General features: G+C 23.5%; 3 protein-coding genes across 3 annotated transcripts; all 3 read right to left on the bottom strand.

The window, feature by feature from the left end:
* Positions 1-355: 355 nt before the first annotated feature.
* LOC117175817 (methylenetetrahydrofolate reductase) lies at positions 356-17,046 on the bottom strand. The gene is made up of 6 exons (XM_033365574.1): positions 16,939-17,046; positions 11,591-11,869; positions 11,279-11,514; positions 3,718-3,887; positions 3,308-3,630; positions 356-484 (listed from the first exon to the last, which is right to left on the bottom strand). Exons 2-6 carry the CDS (start codon positions 11,791-11,793, stop codon positions 439-441), a joined length of 978 nt encoding a protein of 325 aa, XP_033221465.1. The 5' UTR covers positions 11,794-11,869; positions 16,939-17,046; the 3' UTR covers positions 356-438.
* LOC117175818 (phosphatidylinositol N-acetylglucosaminyltransferase subunit P) lies at positions 16,803-17,284 on the bottom strand. The gene has a single exon (XM_033365575.1). It carries the CDS (start codon positions 17,252-17,254, stop codon positions 16,853-16,855), a length of 402 nt encoding a protein of 133 aa, XP_033221466.1. The 5' UTR covers positions 17,255-17,284; the 3' UTR covers positions 16,803-16,852.
* LOC117175819 lies at positions 17,278-21,664 on the bottom strand. Its single transcript, XM_033365576.1, has 3 exons — positions 21,497-21,664; positions 21,292-21,420; positions 17,278-17,422 (listed from the first exon to the last, which is right to left on the bottom strand). Exons 1-3 carry the CDS (start codon positions 21,514-21,516, stop codon positions 17,305-17,307), a joined length of 267 nt encoding a protein of 88 aa, XP_033221467.1. The 5' UTR covers positions 21,517-21,664; the 3' UTR covers positions 17,278-17,304.
* Between the last annotated feature and the right edge of the window lie 234 nt (positions 21,665-21,898).

Genomic DNA, 21,898 nt, shown 5'->3' with positions numbered 1-21,898 from the left:
ATATGGAGCGTTTGAATTAAATGTTTTTAAAGCTTAATATAAAAAAAAATTAATTCAAAATAATTCGACCTTGAGTGATTTAATTTGCAGTTAAATTTTGATTACTTCAAATGAAACAATTTCAGATTTAAGAATTCAAAATTTTTAATTTCCATGATCGTGAAAGATTTTTGCGAAATGTGCAAAACCCCGAAAATAAAATTTTATAATAAATGTGAAATTATTAATGGTGTAAAAGTTGTAAGTAATTTGTATATTTATTTGTAACTTTCAGTATATTTACTAAACAGTCTATACATACATAGTATTACAATTTTTATAAATTAAATAAAACCTAAGGTAAAAATGATTAAATACAAAACTAAAATTTTGGTAAAATCCGAGGTTTTAACCATTATTTTATGGAAGATTCATATTTAATACGTTACAAATTAACAACTAATTCAAAACTGGATGACCACATACATCGGATAATACAGAATACCTGAAAATACCGATGAATAAGTTTTTATAATTTTCTTTTAAATTAGGGTCCATATATAAATTACGTAAAGTCATTAAGATTGGTTAAAATGTAACTTTCTAATTAAAAAAAAACCTTTTCGGTTGAAAATTCATATTTTATATATAATTAATTTAAATATTTTATTTTTCATTTATTTCGAAGAAAATTCAACAATTTGGTAGAAAATTCCAAAATTTGGTCGAAAGTTGAACTATTTTATTAAAAATTAATTTTTTTTAGTTGAAAATTCAACATTTTTATTAAAAATTAATTTGATTGATTGAAAATTATTACTTTTTTAAATAAAACTTAAATCATTTTCGATAAGAATGCAACTGTCAAATTAAAAATGAACCTTTTGCAATTAAAAATTAATTTTTTTCTTTGACATTTATCTTTTTTCGTTGAAAATAATATTTTAGGGAAGAAAATTCATATACTTTCTTTCCGAAAATCAAATAGTTTTATAGAAAATTAAACTCATTTTTTAAAATATAATTTTTTATTTGAAAATTCATCATTTTAATAAAAATTAATTCTTTTGGTTGAAAATTTAACTTTTTTGTGGCTAATTCGTTTTTCGTGTGGAAAATTAATTTTTTTAAATACAAACTTTACTATTCCATTTTGTACGCAAAAATTGATCTTTTTTTTTATAGAAATTTAATTTTTATGTGAAAATATGCAACTGTATAATTAAAAATTAACCTGGTTCGTTTAAAAAATTAACTTTTTTATTGTAAATTCATGTGTTCTCAAGAAAATTTGTATTTTCTTCTAGAAAATTAAACAATTTATTAGGAATTTAAACTATTTAGTCGAAAATTGAACTACTCTCTTAAAATATAATTTTTTATTTAAAAATTTATCATTTCAGTTAAAAATTAATTTTTTTGTTTAAAAATTTAACTTTTTTGTTGCAAACTCTTTTTCTGTGAAAAATTAATTTTTTTAACTACAAATTTAACTATTCCATTTTTTTCGCAAAAATTGATCTTTTTTATAAAAATTTAATTTTTATGAGAAAATATGCAACTGTATAATTAAAAATTTGCTTGTTTCGTTTGGAAATTAACTTTTTTTATTGAAAATTCATATGTTCTGAAGAAAATTCGTATTTTTTCTAGAAAATTAAATCAATTTATTAGAAAATTAAACTATTTGATCAAAGGTCGAATTATTTTGTTAAAAATATATTTTTTGCTGTTGTTGTACATTCATTATTTTAGTTAAAAATTCATTTCTTCGCTTGGAATTTTAACTTTTTTGTGTTGCAAACTCGCTTCTTTTTGTGGAAAATTAAGTTTTTTCACTAAAAATTAAACTACTCAATTTTTTTCGCAATAATTGATCTTTTTTTTACAGAAATTTAATTTTTATAGACAAATATGCAACTGTATAATTAAAAATTAAGCTGTTTCGTTTGAAAATGAACTTTTTTTATTAAACAATTTAGTAGAAAATTAAACTATTTGATCAAAGGTTGAATTATTTTGTTAAAAATATTTTCTTTAGTTGTAGATTCATCATTTTAGTTAAAAATTCATTTTTTTGGTAAAAAGTTTAATTATATTGTTGAATATTCGTTTTTATTTTTTGGTTAAAAAATTATTTTTTTCACTTTTTTTCTCGAAAATTAAATAATTTATTAGAAAGTTAAGAAAATTGCTCAAAAGTTGAACTATTTTGTTAAAATCTAATTTGTTTAGATGAAAATAAAACTTTTTGTTTAAAAAATAATAACGTTCTACAACTATTCCATTTTCTGCGAAAATTGATCTTCCGAGCAAGAAATACGCAATCATTTTTGCATACAAATGTAACTGTCTATACAAAAATTAACCAATTTCGGTTGAAAATTAACTTTTTTGTTGTTAAATGTCACATTTTGGAGTTAAAAGTTAATATCTTCTGAAGAAAATTCCTATTCTCTTCTCGAAAATTAAAGAATTTGGTACAAAATAAAACTATTTGGTCAAAGGTTGCATTACTTCACTAAAAATATTAATTGAATTGCTGCGTTAAAAATAATGTTTTTAGTTGAAGATTTATCAGTTAAGCAAACTTTAAATTATTTAGTTGAAAAATTAACTATTTTGTTGAAAATTGATTTTTCTTTTTTATTTCAAAATTAATTTTTTAACTAAAAATTTAATTATTCCATATTTTGTTCAAAATGTATCTTTTTTAGTTGAAAATTCAACTGTTTGGTTAGAAATGTAAATGTCTGGTTGAAAATGGATCTGTTTTAATTAGGCAATCAAGTATTTCGTTGAAAATTAGGCTTTTTTGTTTAAATAAAACTGTATTTGATTTAACTTGAGATTTTTTTTTGAGAAATATCAAGTATTACATTTTTTTCAAGTTCATCTTTTAAGCTTAAAAATTAAACTCTTTTGTTATAAGTTCATTTTTTGGTGTAAGTTTAATGAATATTCGTTTCCTTTGCTTAAAAATTAATTTTCTTAATTTAAAATTTAAGTATTTGATTGAAGAATCCATTTTTTTTTTAATAAACATATTTGTTTCTAAATTCACATGAACTATTTGGTAGAAAATTAAAATCTTTTGTAGAAAATTCGTCTTTTTGTTTTTGAAAATTTTTCTTCTTTGGTAGAAATATCATCTTTCTTGATTAAAAATCCAACTTTTGAGTGAAAATTAAACCTATTTTGGTTGAGGATTAAACTATATAGGTTCCAAATTTCAGAAGAAAAAAAAAACGTAATTTATGCATGGCCCTTTATCATATAAATATAATAATTTCTTACTTAAAATAATTTTAAAATTGTATTATCTTACCTATTTAATGTGAATAAATGAAATCCATTTGCAGTTCCACTTTCGAAAATTTCCTTAATAATTCGCAAGGTTAATTCAGTTCCAAATTTACGCACAGCTTCGTTATTATCTTTAATTGGTTCCAAAGCTTCGAATAAAAACTTTGGAATCTGAACATTACAAATATTCGACATCCTTAACAAAGATTTGTAATCAGTGATTGGAAAAATTCCTGGGATTATCGGAATTCTAATATTTATTTTTCGACAATCCTTCACGAATTCAATAAAATTCCGAGCCTCGAAAAATATCTGAGATATTATAAAGTTCGCGCCTGCATCTACCTGAAAATAATTCAGATGAGATTTCCTTGCTAATTTTTTCATTTTTAAAATCAATTTACTTAGAGTTTTTGAAAAAAGTCTCCATACTTTTTCTTTTAGGTAAAACAGATCCAATTCTTTCGAGGGTGATTTTGAATGCGTTTCCGGATATCCGGCCACGCAAATGCAGAATTTTGAACCAAATTGTTTCCTTATAAATGCAACTAAATCGACTGCGTAAACGAAATCACTAGTTTCGCCAATTTCCAAGGAGGAATCTGTACAATGAAATTATTTAAAAATTTAAAAATTATAATAAACAGTGTGCCCATAGAAATTCACTTTTGTAAATCCAGTAAAACAATTTCAGACTAAAATTAAAAAATTTATTTATATCTACCAAAAAATTACTTTTTAACAAAATAGTTTGATTTTAACAAAATATTTAAAATTTCAACGCACAAAGATGAATTTTCAACTAAATAATTTAATTTAGTAGAAAATAGTTGAATTTTCAATAAAAAAAATTAATTTTAAATCGAAAATCAAAACTTTTCTTCCACATAGGTGAATTTTTGTTAAAAAAAGATACATTTTTAACATAATACTTACATTTTTAACAAAAAATTTAATTTTCAACAAAATAATTGAACTTCTTATAAGACAGTTGAATTTTCAACAAAAAAGATACATTTTAAATCCAAAAGTATGGATTTTCTTTCAAATTGACGAATTTTTACCAAGAAAGATAACTTTTTAACAAAATACTTGAATTTTGAACAAATGAATTCAATTTTAAACAAAGTAGTTGAATTTTCAACTAGATAATTTAATTTTCTATAAGAGAGTCAAACTTTCAACAACAACATTAATTTTAAATCCAAAAATACGAATTTTCTTCCAAATAGTCGAATTTTTTACCAAGAAAGATAACTTTTTAACAAAATACTTGAATTTTGAACAAAGTGATTAAATTTCAAACAAAATAGTTTAATTTTTAACCAGACGTTAAATTTTTAATCGAAAAGATGAAATCTCAACAAAAAATGTGGTAGTTGATATTTTAACAATACAAAATTAAATTAAATATTTAAATTTTAAACAATATATTTGAATTTTCTATAAGGCAGTTGAATTATGAACAACAAAAGAATGAATTTTAAATAAAAAAGTACGAATTTTCTTCCAAATTGACAAATTACTTACCGAAAAAGATAAGTTTCTAACAAAATACTACAATATTGAACAAAATGACTAAAATTTTGTACAAACTAGTTGAATTTTTAACCAAACAGTTGAATTTTGTATCCAAAAGTTGTATTATCAACCAAAGACTAAATTTTTAATCAAAAAGATAAAATCTAAATGAAAAATTTAGTAGCTGATAATTGAACAATAAAAAATTGAACAAAATAATTAAATTTTCAACAGAATAGTCGAATTTTCAAACAGATAATTGAATTTTTTATGAGACAGTTGAAGTCAAACAAAATTAATTTTAAATTCAAAAAGATTTCAATTTTGAACAAAATGATTAAATTTTCAAGAAAATAGTTGAATTATCAACCAAACAGTTGTATTTAAAACCAAATATGTGGAATTTTCAAATAAAAAATATTGGTTTTCTACCAAAAAAAGATGTATTTCCATATACAAAATTTCAATTTTCAAAACAGAATAATGAAAAAATTACATTTTCAGTGATAAAAATTAATTTGAAATTTTAAAAAAGCAAGTTTTAGACAAAAATGGTTAAACTCTCAAGTAAAGAAAGGCATTTTCAACTTGAATGAAGAATTTTTTACTGAAATAGTTACATTTTGAGTTAAAACTAATTTATTTTGAAACCAAAAAAATAAAACAAGTTTTCAACAAATATGCTTGTTTCAAAATAAAATAATTTAAAGTAAACCCATAAAATTTGACATTTATCACCATAGAAGATGAATTTTTAATAAAAAAATGCGAGTTTTCAACATAACAGTTGAATTTTTTAACAAAAAAGGTGACTTTTTAAGAAAATACAGTGAATCTTCAATAATTCGAAGTGGCATGGGGCGTGAAAAAATTTAGAATTATCGAATAATTTAGTTTTCAGACTATATCTCAATAAATAAATAAATAGTAATAATAATTTAAGGTTATAATAATAATTATAAATAATAATGAATACAAATAATAATAAAATAAACGAATAATTTTTATTTTGTCACTGAAATTTAAAGTTTTATAATTCTTCGTCAAGAAGTCAAGTGTTCCCACTAAAAATTAATTTTTTTTAGATCGAGTTGAGACTTGGCTGAAATATAGTCCTAGTGGACCCACATTAATTCACCAAACTATAGACTCATTTATTATAGTGTTTTGGAAAGCTCTTTTCATATAATTTAAGACTATCATAAGGATATTTTTTTAAAATTATTATTTTTTAAAAATAAAATAAAAATAAATTTAAAAATAAAATTATACTTTTTTCATGGTTTTAAAATTTGAAGAAAATAATAAAAAATATTTTCTTAAAAACCCTACCTTTTCTATTTTTCTAACTATTTTTCCAACTATTTTTCTTTTTAAGTTTCTACTGATAAAAGAAAGGCACCTTAACAGCAGCATGTGGGCTAAACCATTTTTGAGGCCGGGAGAATTTTTTTGACCTTAAAAATGTAGTTTATAAATGTTTTTCGTGAACTACGAAAAAGATTGCAAAAGAACAAGAGACGTTTTTCATACAACTTTTTTAGACGTGCAAACTTTTATCTTAACAGTTTTTCGAATCTATCATTGTTTCAAAGAAAAAGTAGAAAATTTGTTTGTAACAAAAAGATAATCATCCTGGACACTCTCGGCATCTGCTCATTGTTGCCGTATTATTCGAATATAAACCCTGAATTCTGCTCGGGTAAAAAGGGGCGATCGTCTTTTCCTCCGCGGCTACCTGCGGTCATCGCCCAACTCGCATTGATAGGGCAATGACCAAAGGAGCGCGAGCTACCTATGATCCTTCCCCTTCCAGTGGGAACCTTACCCCTCACACCTGTCTTGGAGCGCTTAGTCGCCGGGATTGCTGGAGCGCAGGGTCTATTGTCACTAATGACTCTAAATCACATCCGATTACCGTTCCAACTTTTTCACTCAAAATTTAAAAATAACTGATGCAAACTATTTGGAAGTCATTTTTTGGGACTCTATGGGCTTTCATGAGTTCAGGGGTATGTCATTTCTCATTGACAGACAAAAATTATTTGGATAAAGCTATTGTCGATATGCAGACAGTATTAAACAATAGAGAATTCTAGAAAAGTTGATCTTTTCAAAGATTTCTTTAGATCTGAAGGTATTTATTCATGACTACGTTATTCATAATGTTAAATCCACATTTCTGACTGAAAATAGAAATGATCTGAATCTACATATTTTGACGATTGAATGAGGGAACGTTGATATTTAATTTTTGTCTGTTAATGAGAAATGACATACCCCTGGACTCGTGAAAGCCCATAGATTCCCAAAAAATGACTTCCAAATATATTGCATCGGTTATTTTAAAATTTTAAGTAAATAAATCGGAACGGTAATCGGAGGTGATCTAGGGTCATTAGCGACAATAGAACCTGCGCTTCGGCAATCCCGGCGACTGAGCGCGTCAAGATAGGTGTGAGGAGTAAGGGTCCCACTGTTCCCAATGTTCTTTTTCTTGTCGACAAGAAGTTTATTTTGAAAGGCGAACAATTTTTTTTAAGTTTACAAAAATAATTTGTATGATAAAAGAAAATTTATTTCCAATTTTCACGAATTCTTTAGATACAATGTTTAAATTTAATAGCAGAATTATATAATTATATAACTACAATGTTCTTTTTACAAATTTATTTTTCACTACAGTGTGATTTTGGAAATTCATTACTGTGAAAAAAATTTGCAATCAACTTTTCGGCGATATAAGGAAAAAAAAATTTTCTAAGAATATTTGAATAATTATGTAGCTACAAAGTTTTTTTTTTATTTTGTATTTTTACTGCAGTGCCACTTTCAAGAGAAAAAAATTTCACTTTCACCGATATAATTTCTCATCATAGCAGAAAACTTCATTAATTAACACTATTTCTCTTCCACACAAAAGATTTCTTTTTTAAGAATAGTACTTTGTACAGACGAAAACTCACTGATAAGGATCACCATTATGTGCCACAACGTTTGAAAAAACTCAATTGTTTTCAATCCAGCTAACTCTAAAGCCAACAATGTACATCAACAATTTCTACAAAACTAAGTTTTGAGGGTCAATAAAATCCCCCAGCGATTATCAAGGTATCATTATTTTAAATAATATTCTCTTTTAATAATTTTCGAAAAATGCTGTTTTTTTTTCTTAAATTTTCAACAGCTTTACCAACGAAAAAAAAACAATAGAAAATTTATTTTGAATCACTTCATTCACTTAATGGGGAGCTTATGAAAATTTAATATTTTAATTGAAATTGTTGAGAATCTACCTATATTAACGATAATATTCTCAAACTCTTCAACAACCTAAATTTTGTTTAAAATATTATGAAATCTTTTTAAACTTGTTATCATTTTTTTAATTCTTTTGAAACTTCTAAACAATTTTGTATATCATTTGAGTTTTCTCTAAAACTTTAATAAATACTGCAAAATTAAAATAATGCGTTAAAATCTTCCGGATTATTTTATGAAAATTTTGGAAATCTTTTTAAATCTTTTTAAATATACCCTAAAAATTAATATACAAAGAAAAGACATTTTTTATTTACAAATTTATTTTTTACCACAGTGTGACTTTAGAAATGTCTTACATTCACATACATAATTTTCAACGGCAACAAAAAACTCAGTACATTTTAATTTCAAAAATTGTAATTATAAACATTTTGAAAAATTAAAATTTAAAAATTTAAAGAGACATAAGACTTTGCTAAAGGTAAATTTGTATATAAGAAATCGAGGAAAGTTTTCTAAGTATAATGTTCCTCGACAATTTGTATTCTTACTACTGTGAAAAAAGTTCGCATCAACTTTTCGCCGATATAAGGAAAAAAAAAGTTTAAAAAAAATATTTGAATCATTATTTAACTGCAATGTTTTTTTTTTTAATATTGTATTTTTACTACAGTGCGACTTTCAAGAGATAAAATTTCACTTTCACAGAATATAATTTCTAATCATAACAGAAAAATTCATTAATTAACACTATTTCTCTTATAAACAAAAAGCTGTGTTTAAGGGTTTTAATAACAAAAAATGTATTTAATATACGTCGCAAAAAATAATTTTAAAAGATTTTCTTCGGCTGCAGTGCTTTCTGAAAACTTTTTACAAATTTGTTTATAAATTTTGTTACCAAATTTTTCTATTACATTTTAATTGTTTTTTCATTAGTTTTTCTTCGTTAAAAGATTTTGTTTTTAAAATAGTACTTCGAATTGTAAGAGAGCTTACCTGCAAGAAATTATGTACAAAGGGATTATCTTTATGGGGGACATGACATCGAATACATTTCAAATTACGTTTCGCAAATCTATTAAGTTTTAAAATAATTCTGTAACAAAACTTTCATTTGTAATGAAATTTTTAAAAATTTGATTTATAAATTCAAATTATTTTCCTCCCTCTTCGCTTTTTTTATTTTGTTATATAACTGTCTCATCACATTGATTTTTTGGAAACATACTTTTATGAGTTTCGCTAAAAAATTTTTTTTCTAAATTTAATAAATAAATACACTAACATTGCTGTCGTTCTTTAACGTTCGGGTATGTCTCAACTCTAATTTATAGTAATTTATGGTGTCGAGTAAAAATTAATTAAGTTATTTAGAATATATTTACACAAGATAAGGGTTAATAGTTAATAATATGATTAACATGACTGTTGTTAATTTTTATAAACATATCTTTGGTCAACTTTTTTGGCATTCTAATTGATAAACAATTCTTAGACATAATTTTTAATTTCTTTGGTATTAGCATTAAATAATGTTTAATTATTAAAAAGTGATTTAAAAAAAATTATTTTAATCTTTTATTATTACAGTTAAGTTATAATTACATCTGCTTATAACAGAGTCAATTTAAAATTGATTTAGTATTAAAACAATATTTATAGTGTTTTTTTGTAATAACTCTTCAATAATTAATCAATAGAGAATGAACAAAAAAATTGATCTCAATATTCGGTTCAAAATGTTAAAAAATATCAGTTTCGCTTAATTCTAAATACCCCTTAAACTTACTCAAACTGTTTCTAATATGTTGTACTCTTGTGAAAATGAAAAATTTTGGTTGGAAATCTTTTTTATGATGTTCAGAAATTTTAGGAAATTATTTCAAATAATAAATTATTTTTGAAAGATGACAGACTCTAAACAAAACAGTTACATTTTTAATCAAAAAGATTATCTTTCAACTAGTTGTATTTTTGTCTGAAAATACGACATTTTTAATAACAAAATGTTAAAACTTTCCATTTTATACGCGTAAATCTTCGAGTGTTTTAATAAAATATGTTAAGCTTTAAATCTAAAGGCTAAAAATTAAAAATTATTCCACTTTAAGTGTTTTAATTTGCAGTTCAGTTTTTAAAACTTCAAGTGACAAAATTTGTGTCTTCTAAAATGTGAATCTATTAATTTCAGTAACCGTGATCAAATTATTCTTAATTCAGGGTGACCGTTTTAATCGACGAAATAAATTCCCGGTTTTTTCCCGAATCGCAAACATTTTTCACGGTCAATAAAATTTAAAAAATGGAATGCTAAAGCTACAAAATTTTCTACTTGAAGTAATAAAAACTGAGCTTTAAATCAAAGTACTCAAAGTGAAACTGTTAAAATTTGAACGTTTAAAATTGAAATTTAAAAGTATTTAATTAAAAAATGTTGTCCTCAAATGTTCAATAATTTACGCGTATAAAATTGAAGGTACTAACATTTTTCAATAAAAAAAATAAATCGACGTTATCATTTGCAATGCTCTAAGTTAAAAAATCAATCAATGAACTTTAAAATTTTCAAAATTATATAATTTTAAGGAATTTTAAGCTAGAAACATAAAATATTAAAAAATTGAAAAAAATTTAACTGAACACTTCTTAAATTAGAAATTGAATTATTTTCTTTTTAAATAGTTTAAACTTTCTTAGAAAGCTTCAAAATTTTATTTCAAAATCTTCAGGGGTCTAGAAGTTGTTTTAAATTTATTATAAATTTAAAATTATTTTGGAAATATTTTCAGAACTTCTAAATGTCTGTAAAAATGAATTGAATTTTTTCTACAATTTTCAGAAAATTCTGAAAAATGTAGAAAATTTCTTTACAATTTGGATGTATAAATAACAATTGAACATTTATTATTTGTAGGCGAAATTTGAGTGATTTTAATTTTAAGGGAACGAAATTCCTGAAAAGAATATTATATCAGTGAGGCCGCAAATGTTCATTTTCCAAATTTCCTCATTTTTGCCTGACAAAAAACATTCAAATACCCGAATTTTATTCTTATACCCTTTTCAATATAGAATATTTTATAAGACTAAAACAATTTCAAATAAAAATTTGTTAAATTTATTATTCTTGGCAATTATTTAAAGCGCCTCCCTGAAAAAAGTATAGGATTATAATAAAATAGTAAATTATTAATTTATAACTCACCACCTTGTAATGCAAAAATATTTTTTATTCCAGACTCAAGTGCACGATTGAGAATTCTCTCAATGTTTTTCGATTTCAAGCCTTTCGCTGCCAAATGCAATAAAGTATTACATGGAAATTGCTCAGCAATTCTCAAAGGCAAAATATTTTCCAGATCTAGGTTGTTAACATTTTTACCACAGTGCCAAGTGATCGCGTGAAATAGAGGCGAATATTTATTCGTCTCAGAAAAAAACCTGCAAGTGTTTATTTTTGTTAAAAATTTTTTTCCAAACAAAAACAAAAAAATTAATTAAAAATTTAGAAAATTACCTTTGGTACTTTTCGGCGTCTTTCACGGGAAATAGCTCAAAGCTGTAAAATTTCTCATTGTTTTTAAGTTTCTGTTCAATCAAATCTATTAAATGGACGCTTTGATTAGATAATCTATCAGCAGGATTTCCCCAATTAAAAATCGCATTTGATACGCTTTTATTATTAGAGATACTCTCCGCGCCAAATATATGTTCTCTCATTGTTAAAAACCCATAGAAACTGAGTTTATTCCTCGTAGAGACGATTCTTACTCAATTTATATTACATAATCTCTATCTGCATCATATAGTAAGAGTTAATGGCAAAACGATTTCATCAGAGATTTGCCAATGGAAAAATTATAAATAAATAAAAATAAGTTACCAGGGTGTCTACCCAAATTCTGGAAAATCCTTTCACAAATTAAATTACAATATATTCTGAAATATATTACAAAAATCGATTCATTAAATGATTAGATAATGCTAAGAACATAATTTCTTTAATTTGTCACTCAAGTCCATGTATTTGAATAATAAAAATAAATGGTTAATTTTATTTTATTTAAACCTCTTCAAATCCTTAACTATTCAAGTAAGAGTATTTCATTTTTCATTGGATCGATACATTTTTAAATTAAAAGATCAATTTTCAACCAAATAGTTAAATTTTGAACTAAAAAAGATCAGTTTTTAACCAAAAATGAAATAGATCAATATTCAACTAAAAAAAAAAAAAATTTTACACCAAAGTGATGATTGTTCAACTGAATTTGCAACGAAAACGATTAATTTTCAACTAAAATTATGAAAATTTAATTGGGATAATTATATTTTGAATAAAAAGAATTTTTTTGAATCACATTGAAGAATTTTCAACTAAAATTATGAATATTTATTTATTTTATAATATTTATTTACTTGAATTTTTTAATAAAAAGGTGAATTTTCATACAAAAAGAATAATTTTCAAACAAAAAAATTAATTTCCAAATCAACTAAGGAGCTTTTAACTCAAACGATAAATCCAAAAATGGAATAGTTGAGTTTTAAATAAAAAATATGATTTTGTAACAAAAAAGATTAATTTCTACCAAATAATACCTATTTTCAACTATAAAAGATAAATTGTCAACTAAACATTGAACAGTTATTAGTAAAATAATTAAAGATGAACCAAAAATATGATTTTCGACTGATATAATGGGCCATTTAATTGGAATAGTTATTTTTTCAGCAAAAAGAATTTTTTTAACCAAACGGAAGAATTTTCAACTAAAATTATGAATATTTAAGTGGAATACTTGATGTTTTTTAAAAAGATGAATTTTCATACAAAAAGAATAATTTTCAAACAAAAAGATTAATTTCAAAACAAATTAATGAATTTTTAAGTTAAATGATGAATCCTCGAATATAATAGTTTAATTTTAAACAAAAAATATGATGTCATAACCAAATAGACTAATTTCTACCAAAAAAGACGTATTTTTAACCAAATACATAACTTTTCAATTATAAAAAATAAATTGTCAAATAAAAATTGAACAGTTATCAGTAAAAAAAAATTAATGTTTAACTAAAAATATGATTTTTCAACTGAAATTACAGAAAAATTAATTGGAATAGTTATATTTTCAGTAACAAGAATTTTGTTAACCAAACTGAAAAATTTTCAACTAAAATTATGAATATTTAAGTGGAATACTTAATTTTTTTTAAAAGATGAATTTTCATACAAAAAGATTAATTTCAAAACAAATTAATGAATTTTTTACTCAAATGATGAATACTCAAATGGAATAGTTGACCTTCAAACACAACAAAATGATTCTATGACCAAAAAGAATAATTTCTACCAAAGAAGACAAATTTTCAACAAAATACATGACATCTCAACTATAAAAGATAAATTGTCAACCAAAAATTGAACAGTTATCAGTGAAAAAAAAATTAACGTTCAACCAAAAATATGATTTTTCAACTGAAATAATGGAATATTTAATTGGAATAGTTACATTTTTTTATTACAAACAAAAAAACAATAATTTAAAACCAAATTGATGAATTTTTTAATAAAATAATCTTCAATTGGAACAGTTGAATTTAAAATAAAAAAGATGACTTTTCAACCAAGAAGATTAATTTCCACCAAAAAAGAAACTTTTATACCAAAATACATGAATTTTCAAAAAATAAAGAAATAAAAATTTTAAAAATTGAATAGTCCAACCAAAGAAATGACTTTTCAACTAAAATAATGGAATATTTTCATTTTCAGATTTAAAAAATATTAATTTTCAACCAAATTGATGAATTTTCAACTAAAATAATGAATCTTAAACTAGAATAATGGAAGTTTTAACAGAATAGATGAATTTTCAATTAACAAGATACTTATTAACCAAGAAAAAGAAGAATTTTCAATTAAAAAAGATATTTTTCAAGTAAAAAGTTCATTAGTCAAATTTTTAATTAAAAAATTAATGTTTAACCAAAGAGATGATTTTCCAACCAAAATGATGAGTCTTCAAATAAAAAAATGGATTTTTAAATAAAATTATGAATTTTTAACAACAAAAAAGACCAATTCCAATCAAACACTTACACTTTTAATCAAAGCGTTACATTAAAAAAAATTATACATTTTCAACAAAGCTAAAAATAGTTAAATTTCCAGTTGAAAACATTAAATTTCAGCCAAAGAAAAAAATAAGTTTAAGAAAAAAAGATGAAATGTCAAACAAAAGAGGAATAATTTAATCAAAGAGAGAAGTTTCCAAAAAGAAGAAGAAATTGTTAACTAAAATTATGGAATATTTTCTTGTAATAGTTATATTTTCAGTTCAAATGTATTTTTAAACAAAACTGAAGAACTTTCAACTAATATGATGAACCTTGAACTGGAATAGTTTAATTTTAAACCAAAGAGATTAATTTTCAACTAATCTTATGAATCTAGAACTGGAATAGTTGAATTGTAAACTAAAAAGAATAAATTTGCCACTAAAATAATGGAATACTTAATTGGGATAGTCATATTCTTAGTAAATAAATTTTTCAACCAAACTGAAGAACTTTCTACTTAAATGATGAATCTTTAACTGAAATAGTTCAATTTTAAACCAAAAAGATTAATTTTCAACCACGAAGATTAATTTCTACCAAAAAATACAAATTTTCAACAAAATGCAGGCGTTTTCGAAAAAAAAGATGAATTGTCAAACAAAAATTGGATAGTTCAACCGAAGGGATGCATTTTTTAATAAAATAATGGAATATTTTATTGGAATAGTTCAATTTTCTGCTTAAAAAAAAAAAAATAATAATTTTCTCTCAAAATGAAGAATTTTCAATTAAAATGATGAATCTTTAATTGGAATAGTTGAATTTTAAACCAAAAATAATAATTTCGAACTAAAGTAATGAATACTTAAGTAGAACAATAGAAATTTCAGACAAAAAAATGAATTTTCAACCAACAAGATTAATTTCTACCAAAAAAGATGAATTTTCCAAAGGGATGATTTTTTAACTAAAACAATGAATCTTGAAAGAAAAAGAAAAATTTGCAACAAAACGCATGCATTTTAAACGAAATAGTGGAATTCTAAATAAAAAAAATTGCAACTAAAGATGAAATATTTAAATTATTAGTTAAAAAAAAAAATTTTCAGCCAACGAAAAATAAAAAATTCTTAACAAAATAGGTGAATTTTCTGCCAAAGAGATAAATTTTCAATCAAGAAAGACTTTTCAGTATGAAAAGAAACGAAATATGAACCAAATTCTTACATTTTTCGACCAAAAGACGAATTTTTAAAACAAAAAAAGAGGTAAATTGTCAACTAAATATGGAATTTCAATTTTCAATTTAAAAAGTAAATTAATAAAAAAAAGATTCAACCAAAGAGATGAATTTTTAATCAAGTAGTTCAAGTTTTAACCGAGAAGAATTTCATAAATCACAATTTTCAAACAGCGAATTTTAATTCAAAAAATTTATTTATTTCTACTGGAAGTTAAACTTTCCGTAAAAAAAAAATAATTTTCAGCGAAAGAAAAAAACGAATTTTTAACAAAATAGCTCATATTTTAACCAAAGATATGAATTTTCAATTAAAATTATGTATCTTTAATCAAAAACTAAAAAGAGTTTAACTCTCAATCAAGTAACCAAATTTTTATTAAAAAAAAAATAATTCTGAAAGAAAAATGTAGTAGATGATATTTCAACAGAAAAAATGTTAATTTTTAATCAAAAAATGTTGAAAAAAAATTAATTTTCAACTAAGAAGATTTATTTTTTACCAAAAAGATTCATTTCTACCAAAAAAATCGAATTTAAAACTACAAAAGATAATTTTTGAATCAAAAATGCAACAGTTAAATTTTTAGTAAAAAATTAATGTTTAACCAGAGATAATTTTTGCCCTAAAATGATAGAATGTTCAACTGGAATATTTATATTTTTAGTTTAAAAAAATTAATATTCTGCTAAAAAACAAAAAAGAAGATTATTTTCTAACAAACAAGACAAACTTTCAATAAAATACATGAGATTTCTATGAAATTTCAAACAAAATTTAAAAAAATAAATAAAATGATGAAATTTAAACAAACAAAAAAACAAGTTTTCAATAAAATAATAAAAATTTTCAACAAAAGAAATAAATTTTCAAACAAAAAGTTAAATTTGTATTAAAAAAAATTAAATACCAGCCAAAGAATAAACGAATTTTCAACATAATAGATCATTTTTCAATCATATAATCTTTTTCGCTAACAGTCCACCTTTTTTTTTATTGAAAGCCAAACCAAAAATAAATTTTAAGAAGAGTTTCGCTTTCAATCAAGCAATTGAATTTTCATTCCAAAAAAGGTGGACTCTGAACAAAAAATATAGTGGTTAATTAAAAAATATAGTAGTTAATTTTTCAAGAAAAAAGTTTTTAATTTTTAATTAAGAACAGTTGAATTCAACCAAAAAGTTATGTTTCCAGTTAAAATAAATTAATTTAAAACCAATAAAAGAACGAATTTTCAAACAAAATTATATACAGTAATATAAAGCTACTTTGACAAATAAAGAATCGTTAGTCAATTTCATATTGCAATTTAAAAAATTAAGTTTTCTCGAAAAAATTTCCTCAATTTAAATAAAATTCCCTGGCAATTCCAGGGTTTTCCGGTTTTCCAGATAGGGTAGACACCCCGGTAACATCATATAATAATGATAAAAAAAGGAATTTATTTTATTTCTCTTTTTTCGTCGTAAAACTTATTCTATATTTTCATTCTCTGCAGATAGGTACAAAGTTCGGCAAACTTCAGTGATCGGAATATCAGAAATTGATGGCACGCCACCTGGAATGCTTTTATTTTCAGTAATGGAATATTGATCTGTAATTGTCCTAATGTCGTCTATTTCCGGTGTCAAAAGCATGTTTATCGCTGGATAAATAATTGAAGTAAATACAATAATCGCAGTTATGGCCCAGATGGGAATAGCAAGGGCCCAATATTTCGAGGGCCAGTAGCTCCATCCTAGATATTCGTGTAAAAAATGCTCGGGAACAAAAACCCAGATTAAATACAGTAAAAGTAAAATATTGGAACCTATGTACAAGGCATAGCCGTAAACTGATCTGGGAGTGTAAGGAGCTGGAGTATGTTCAGCCATTACCCACTTTTTTAAATCCCAAAAGTATATAACTTTATATTGATTTTAGACTACTGAATAATAATCTCGGGTTTGAATTCTATCATTGTATCTAAGACAAGAAGTAAACTCTCGAAATAGGACGTGAGAGCTGTACGCAATTTGCTTGCTTTCTGTCCAGTAAATTTTCTGAAATTAGGAAAAAAATTATATTTGAAAAACACTGAAATTTGGGGTTAATCCAGACTTCGAACTCTCGACACTATTCATACTTTTTGATACTTTTTTTTTAGCGATGCAACTATTATGCTACTATTTTGGAAAAAAATAATAATATTATAATAAATACAAATTGTACATATGTAATAGTGAATGGACAATTAATGGAAAATAATGAAAAATGCAGGTAAGAAATTCATATTGCCAAAGATTTCACAAAGATTTCAATAATTTCACAAATGTTACCAAACATTTAAAAAATATTCCAATATTTCACAAAGTTTTCAAATATTTTGCAAATACTTTCGATGGATTTAAAAGATTTTACAAAAACATCAATCCACGGTTTCCCAATGATTTCAATAATTTCACAAATATTAAAAAATATTTCTAAAATATTTCGAAGATTTACCAAAGATATCAAAGGTTTCAAATATTTCGCAAAAATTGTGCATAGATTTAAAAGATTTTACAAAGACATCAAGAATTTCCCAGAGATTTCACAAATATTTCAATAATTTCAAAAATATCACCAAATATTTCAAAAATACTTCAAATATTTCATAAATATTTCCGAAAGAATTTACAAAGTTTAGACTGATTTCTCAACGACTAAAAAAAAGTCGAAAAAATTTCGGAAAGATTTAATGTCACAAAGACTTTCTAAAAATTTTACAAAGATTTTAAAGGTTCCACAAAGATTCCAAATATTTCTGATAGATTTAAAAGATTTTACAAAGACTTTAATTATTTTATCAAAATGTCCGATATATTTCAAAGCTTGGACAAAGATTTCAATAATTTCGCTACTATTTCAATAATTGCACAAATGTTACCAAATAATTCAAAATATTTCGTAAAGATTTCCAAAGATTTCACAAAGATTTCAAATATTTTGCAAATACTTTCGATGGATTTAAAAGATTTTACAAAAACATCAATCCACGGTTTCACAAACATTTCAATAATTTCACAATTATTAACAAATATTTCTAAAATATTTCCAAAATTTCAAAGATTTTGGAAATCAAGAAATCAATGATTTTCCAAAGGTTGTATAATGATTTCAATCATTTTTACAAATATTACCAAATATTTGGCAAAGATTTCAATAATTTCACAAATATTACCAAATATTTAAAAAATATTTCTAATATTTCTCATATTTCTAAAGACTTTACAAAAATTTCTCAAATATTTTAAAGGTTCCACAAAGAGCTGGATTTCAAGAATTTTACAAAAACATCAATTCACGGTTTCATAAAGATTTCAATAATTTCACAATTATTAACAAATATTTCTAAAATATTTAAAAGATTTCCCAAAGATATCAAAGGTTTCAAATGATTTAAAAGATTTCACAAAGACTTGAATTATTTTATAAAAATTTCCCATGTATTTCAAAGCTTGCACAAAGATTTTAATGATTTTGCAACGATTTTAATAATTTCACAAAAATTACCAAATAATTCAAAATATTTCGTAAAGATTTCCAAAGATTTCACAAAGATTTGAAATACTTTGCAAATACTTTCGATAGGTTTAAAAGATTTTACAGAAACATTAATCCACGGCTTCCCAAAAATTCCAATAATTTAACAAATATTAACAAATAGTTCCAAAATTTCAAAGATTTCAGAAAGATTTAAATGATTTCCCAAACATATCAAAGGTTTCAAATATTTCGCAAGAATTGTGCATAGATTTAAAATATTGTACAAAGATTTCAATCATTTTTACAAATATTTCGCAAAGATTTCACAAACATTTTGGATAAATTTAAAAGATTTCACAAAGGCATAAATGATGTCCGAAAGATTTCAAAAATTTCACAAATCTTTAAAAAATATTTCAAACATTTCACAAAGATTTCAATAATTTCACAAATATTACCAAATACTTAACAAATATTTTGTATATTTCTCAGATTTCTAAAGACTTTAGAAAAAATTCTCGAAGATTTTAAAGGTTCTACAAAGATTTCGGATAGATTTAAAAGATTTCACAAAGATTATGATTATTTTATAAAAACTTCCGATATATTTTAAAGATTGCACAAAGATTTCCAAAGATTTCACAAAGATTTTAAATATTTTGCAAATACTTTCGATGGATTTAAAAGTTTTTACAAAAGCTTCCCAAAGATTTCAATAATTTTACAAGTATTAACAAATATTTAAAAATATTTCCAAAATTTGAAAGATTTCAAAAATTTCACTAATGATTAAAAAATATTTCAAATATTTTACCAAAATTTTAATAATTTCCTAAAGATTACAAATATTTGGCAAAGATTTTAAGAATTTCATAAATATTTCAAAAATATGTCAAATACTTCACAAAGATTTCGATTTTTATAAAGATTTTACAAAGATTTAAAATAATTCGCAAAATTTTTGGGATAGTTTTGAATGATTTCACAGGCTGCAATGATTTTGGAAAGATTTTAACAATTTCAAAAATCTTCCAAATACTTTAAAAATATTTTCAAAGGATTTCAATGATTTCCCAAAGATATCTAAAGATTTCAGAAAGATTTTTTAAATATTTCAAAATTTTCACACAGTTTTGAAACATTTCACAAAGATTTCAATAATTTCACAAATATTACCAAATATTAAAAAAATATTTTTAATATTTCTTAGATTTCTTAAGACTTTAGAAAAATTTTCTTTAAAATTTTAAAGGTTCCACAAAGATTTCAAATATTTCGGATAGATTTAAAAGATTTCACAAAGACTTTGATTATTTTATAAAAATTTCCGATTTATTTCAAAGATTGCACAAGGATTTCAATGATTTCGCAATGATATCAAAGGTTTTAAAAATGTCGCAAAAATTTTGCATAGAAATACATAAATGATTTTCCATGAATTTCCAAAAATGTCAATCATTTTTACAAATATTACCAAATATTTCGCAAAGATTTCACCAAGATTTCGGATAAATTAAAAAGATTTCACAAAATCATAAATGATTTCCCAAAAATTTCAAAAATTTCACAAATTTCTAAAAAATATTTCACATATATTTTAATAATTTCCCAAAGATTTCAATAATTTCACAAATATCACCAAATAATTAAAAATATTTCGTAAAGATTTCACAAAGATTTAAAATTTGTTTCAAATACTTTCGATAGATTCAAAAGATTTTACAAAAACATTAATCCACGACTTTCCAAAGATTTCAATAATTTCACAAATATTAACAAATATTTCTAAAATATTTCAAAAATTTCAGAAAGATTTCAATAATTTCCCAAGGATTTCAAATATTTCCAAAAAATTGTGCCTCGATTTAAGATTTTACAAAGATATCAATGATTTCCCAGAGATTTCACAATCTCGAACCAAGTAATCAAATTTTAAACAAAATAGTTGAATTTGAATTTTTTGTTTTTAACAATGTTGTTGAATTTTGATAAAAAATAACAAAATTGTATTTTTATTCCCTAATTTTATAAATTATTGATATACCTTTTTCGAGGTCAACGTTTTTAGTTAAATAATCCAGTACAATCTGAACAATATGTTAATTATTTTTCTGAACTTCAAATTTTTTAGGCAATTCGATCTTTTCCTTTCTTTTTTACTATTAGTAAAATTCCCAATTTGTCAAAAGTTATCGAATAATAAACCGATTAATAATGATTGAATTAATCAAAGATAATAATGAATTATTAAAAATTCATAAAAAATAACAGATTAAAAAATAGTTAATAATCCCTCAAAATAATGCTAGTATTGACACTATTTTGAATTTCTTAAATGAGTCCGAGGCCTGTTATAGTAATATAGTTTATAAATAAGAATTTGTTAGTATAAATAATTACTCACACTTCAAGAAATTTATCGACAACACTTAAATTTCTTTTCGTTCCACTTCTTCGAGGTCCTTTATCGACACTGAGAACTTCGTAGGCTATTTGTGCCTCTTTAACCGAAGGGAACCCAATTGCAACTTTTCTGTCAAAAATATCAGTAATTATTATAACAAAATTAAATTTTATTTTATAAATAAACAACGCTTTAGAAATTATACATTTGATACTCGTCGCTCATTTCGTTCGAGAGGTTAGGAACTTTATCCTATTAGAAATGAGAATTTTCAAAGAATTGATAAAAAGAAGTTTCTCGGCTTTACCATTAATACCAAAACATATTAGAATGCGACAAAGAAAAATAAGAAAACTTTCAATATTTTGATGACTTCGTCACCTTGAGACACGTGTAAAATAGGTTATATTTTTATGATTGCTTGTTGCTTAGCAGCCGATCTCGGCGCGAAATTCAAATCGACATGTAAACTAACGAGTTTTCCTTCTACCAAATGTTACTCTCCACTTAAAATAATTTGCAATTTCAATTAAATCCTTTCGAGACTGAACAATCATAAATTTCAAGAACTTCTAAAGATTTTGAACTATCTGATAAATAAAAAACT

This window comes from Belonocnema kinseyi, chromosome 7 (genome assembly GCF_010883055.1).
Source record: "Belonocnema kinseyi isolate 2016_QV_RU_SX_M_011 chromosome 7, B_treatae_v1, whole genome shotgun sequence".
Taxonomy (NCBI): domain Eukaryota; kingdom Metazoa; phylum Arthropoda; class Insecta; order Hymenoptera; family Cynipidae; genus Belonocnema; species Belonocnema kinseyi.
Note: the sequence above shows the minus strand (reverse complement) of the source record. Positions and strands in the feature narration are given on the sequence as shown.

What these genes read in the sequence shown, in the direction of transcription:
- LOC117175817 (XM_033365574.1), bottom strand. Translation starts at nt 11,793, where the DNA reads ATGAGAGAACATATATTTGGCGCGGAGAGTATCTCTAATAATAAAAGC. An exon ending in TATTTTTGCATTACAAGGTG is followed by an intron (nt 3,888 to 11,278) that starts GTGAGTTATAAA and finishes TTCATTGTACAG; the next exon opens with ATTCCTCCTTGGAAATTGGC. An exon ending in TGTTTTACCTAAAAGAAAAA is followed by an intron (nt 3,631 to 3,717) that starts GTATGGAGACTT and finishes AATTATTTTCAG; the next exon opens with GTAGATGCAGGCGCGAACTT.
- LOC117175818 (XM_033365575.1), bottom strand. Translation starts at nt 17,254, where the DNA reads ATGGCTGAACATACTCCAGCTCCTTACACTCCCAGATCAGTTTACGGC.
- LOC117175819 (XM_033365576.1), bottom strand. Translation starts at nt 21,516, where the DNA reads ATGAGCGACGAGTATCAAAT. An exon ending in ATGAGCGACGAGTATCAAAT is followed by an intron (nt 21,421 to 21,496) that starts GTATAATTTCTA and finishes TATTTTTGACAG; the next exon opens with AAAAGTTGCAATTGGGTTCC. An exon ending in GTCGATAAATTTCTTGAAGT is followed by an intron (nt 17,423 to 21,291) that starts GTGAGTAATTAT and finishes TCCTAATTTCAG; the next exon opens with AAAATTTACTGGACAGAAAG.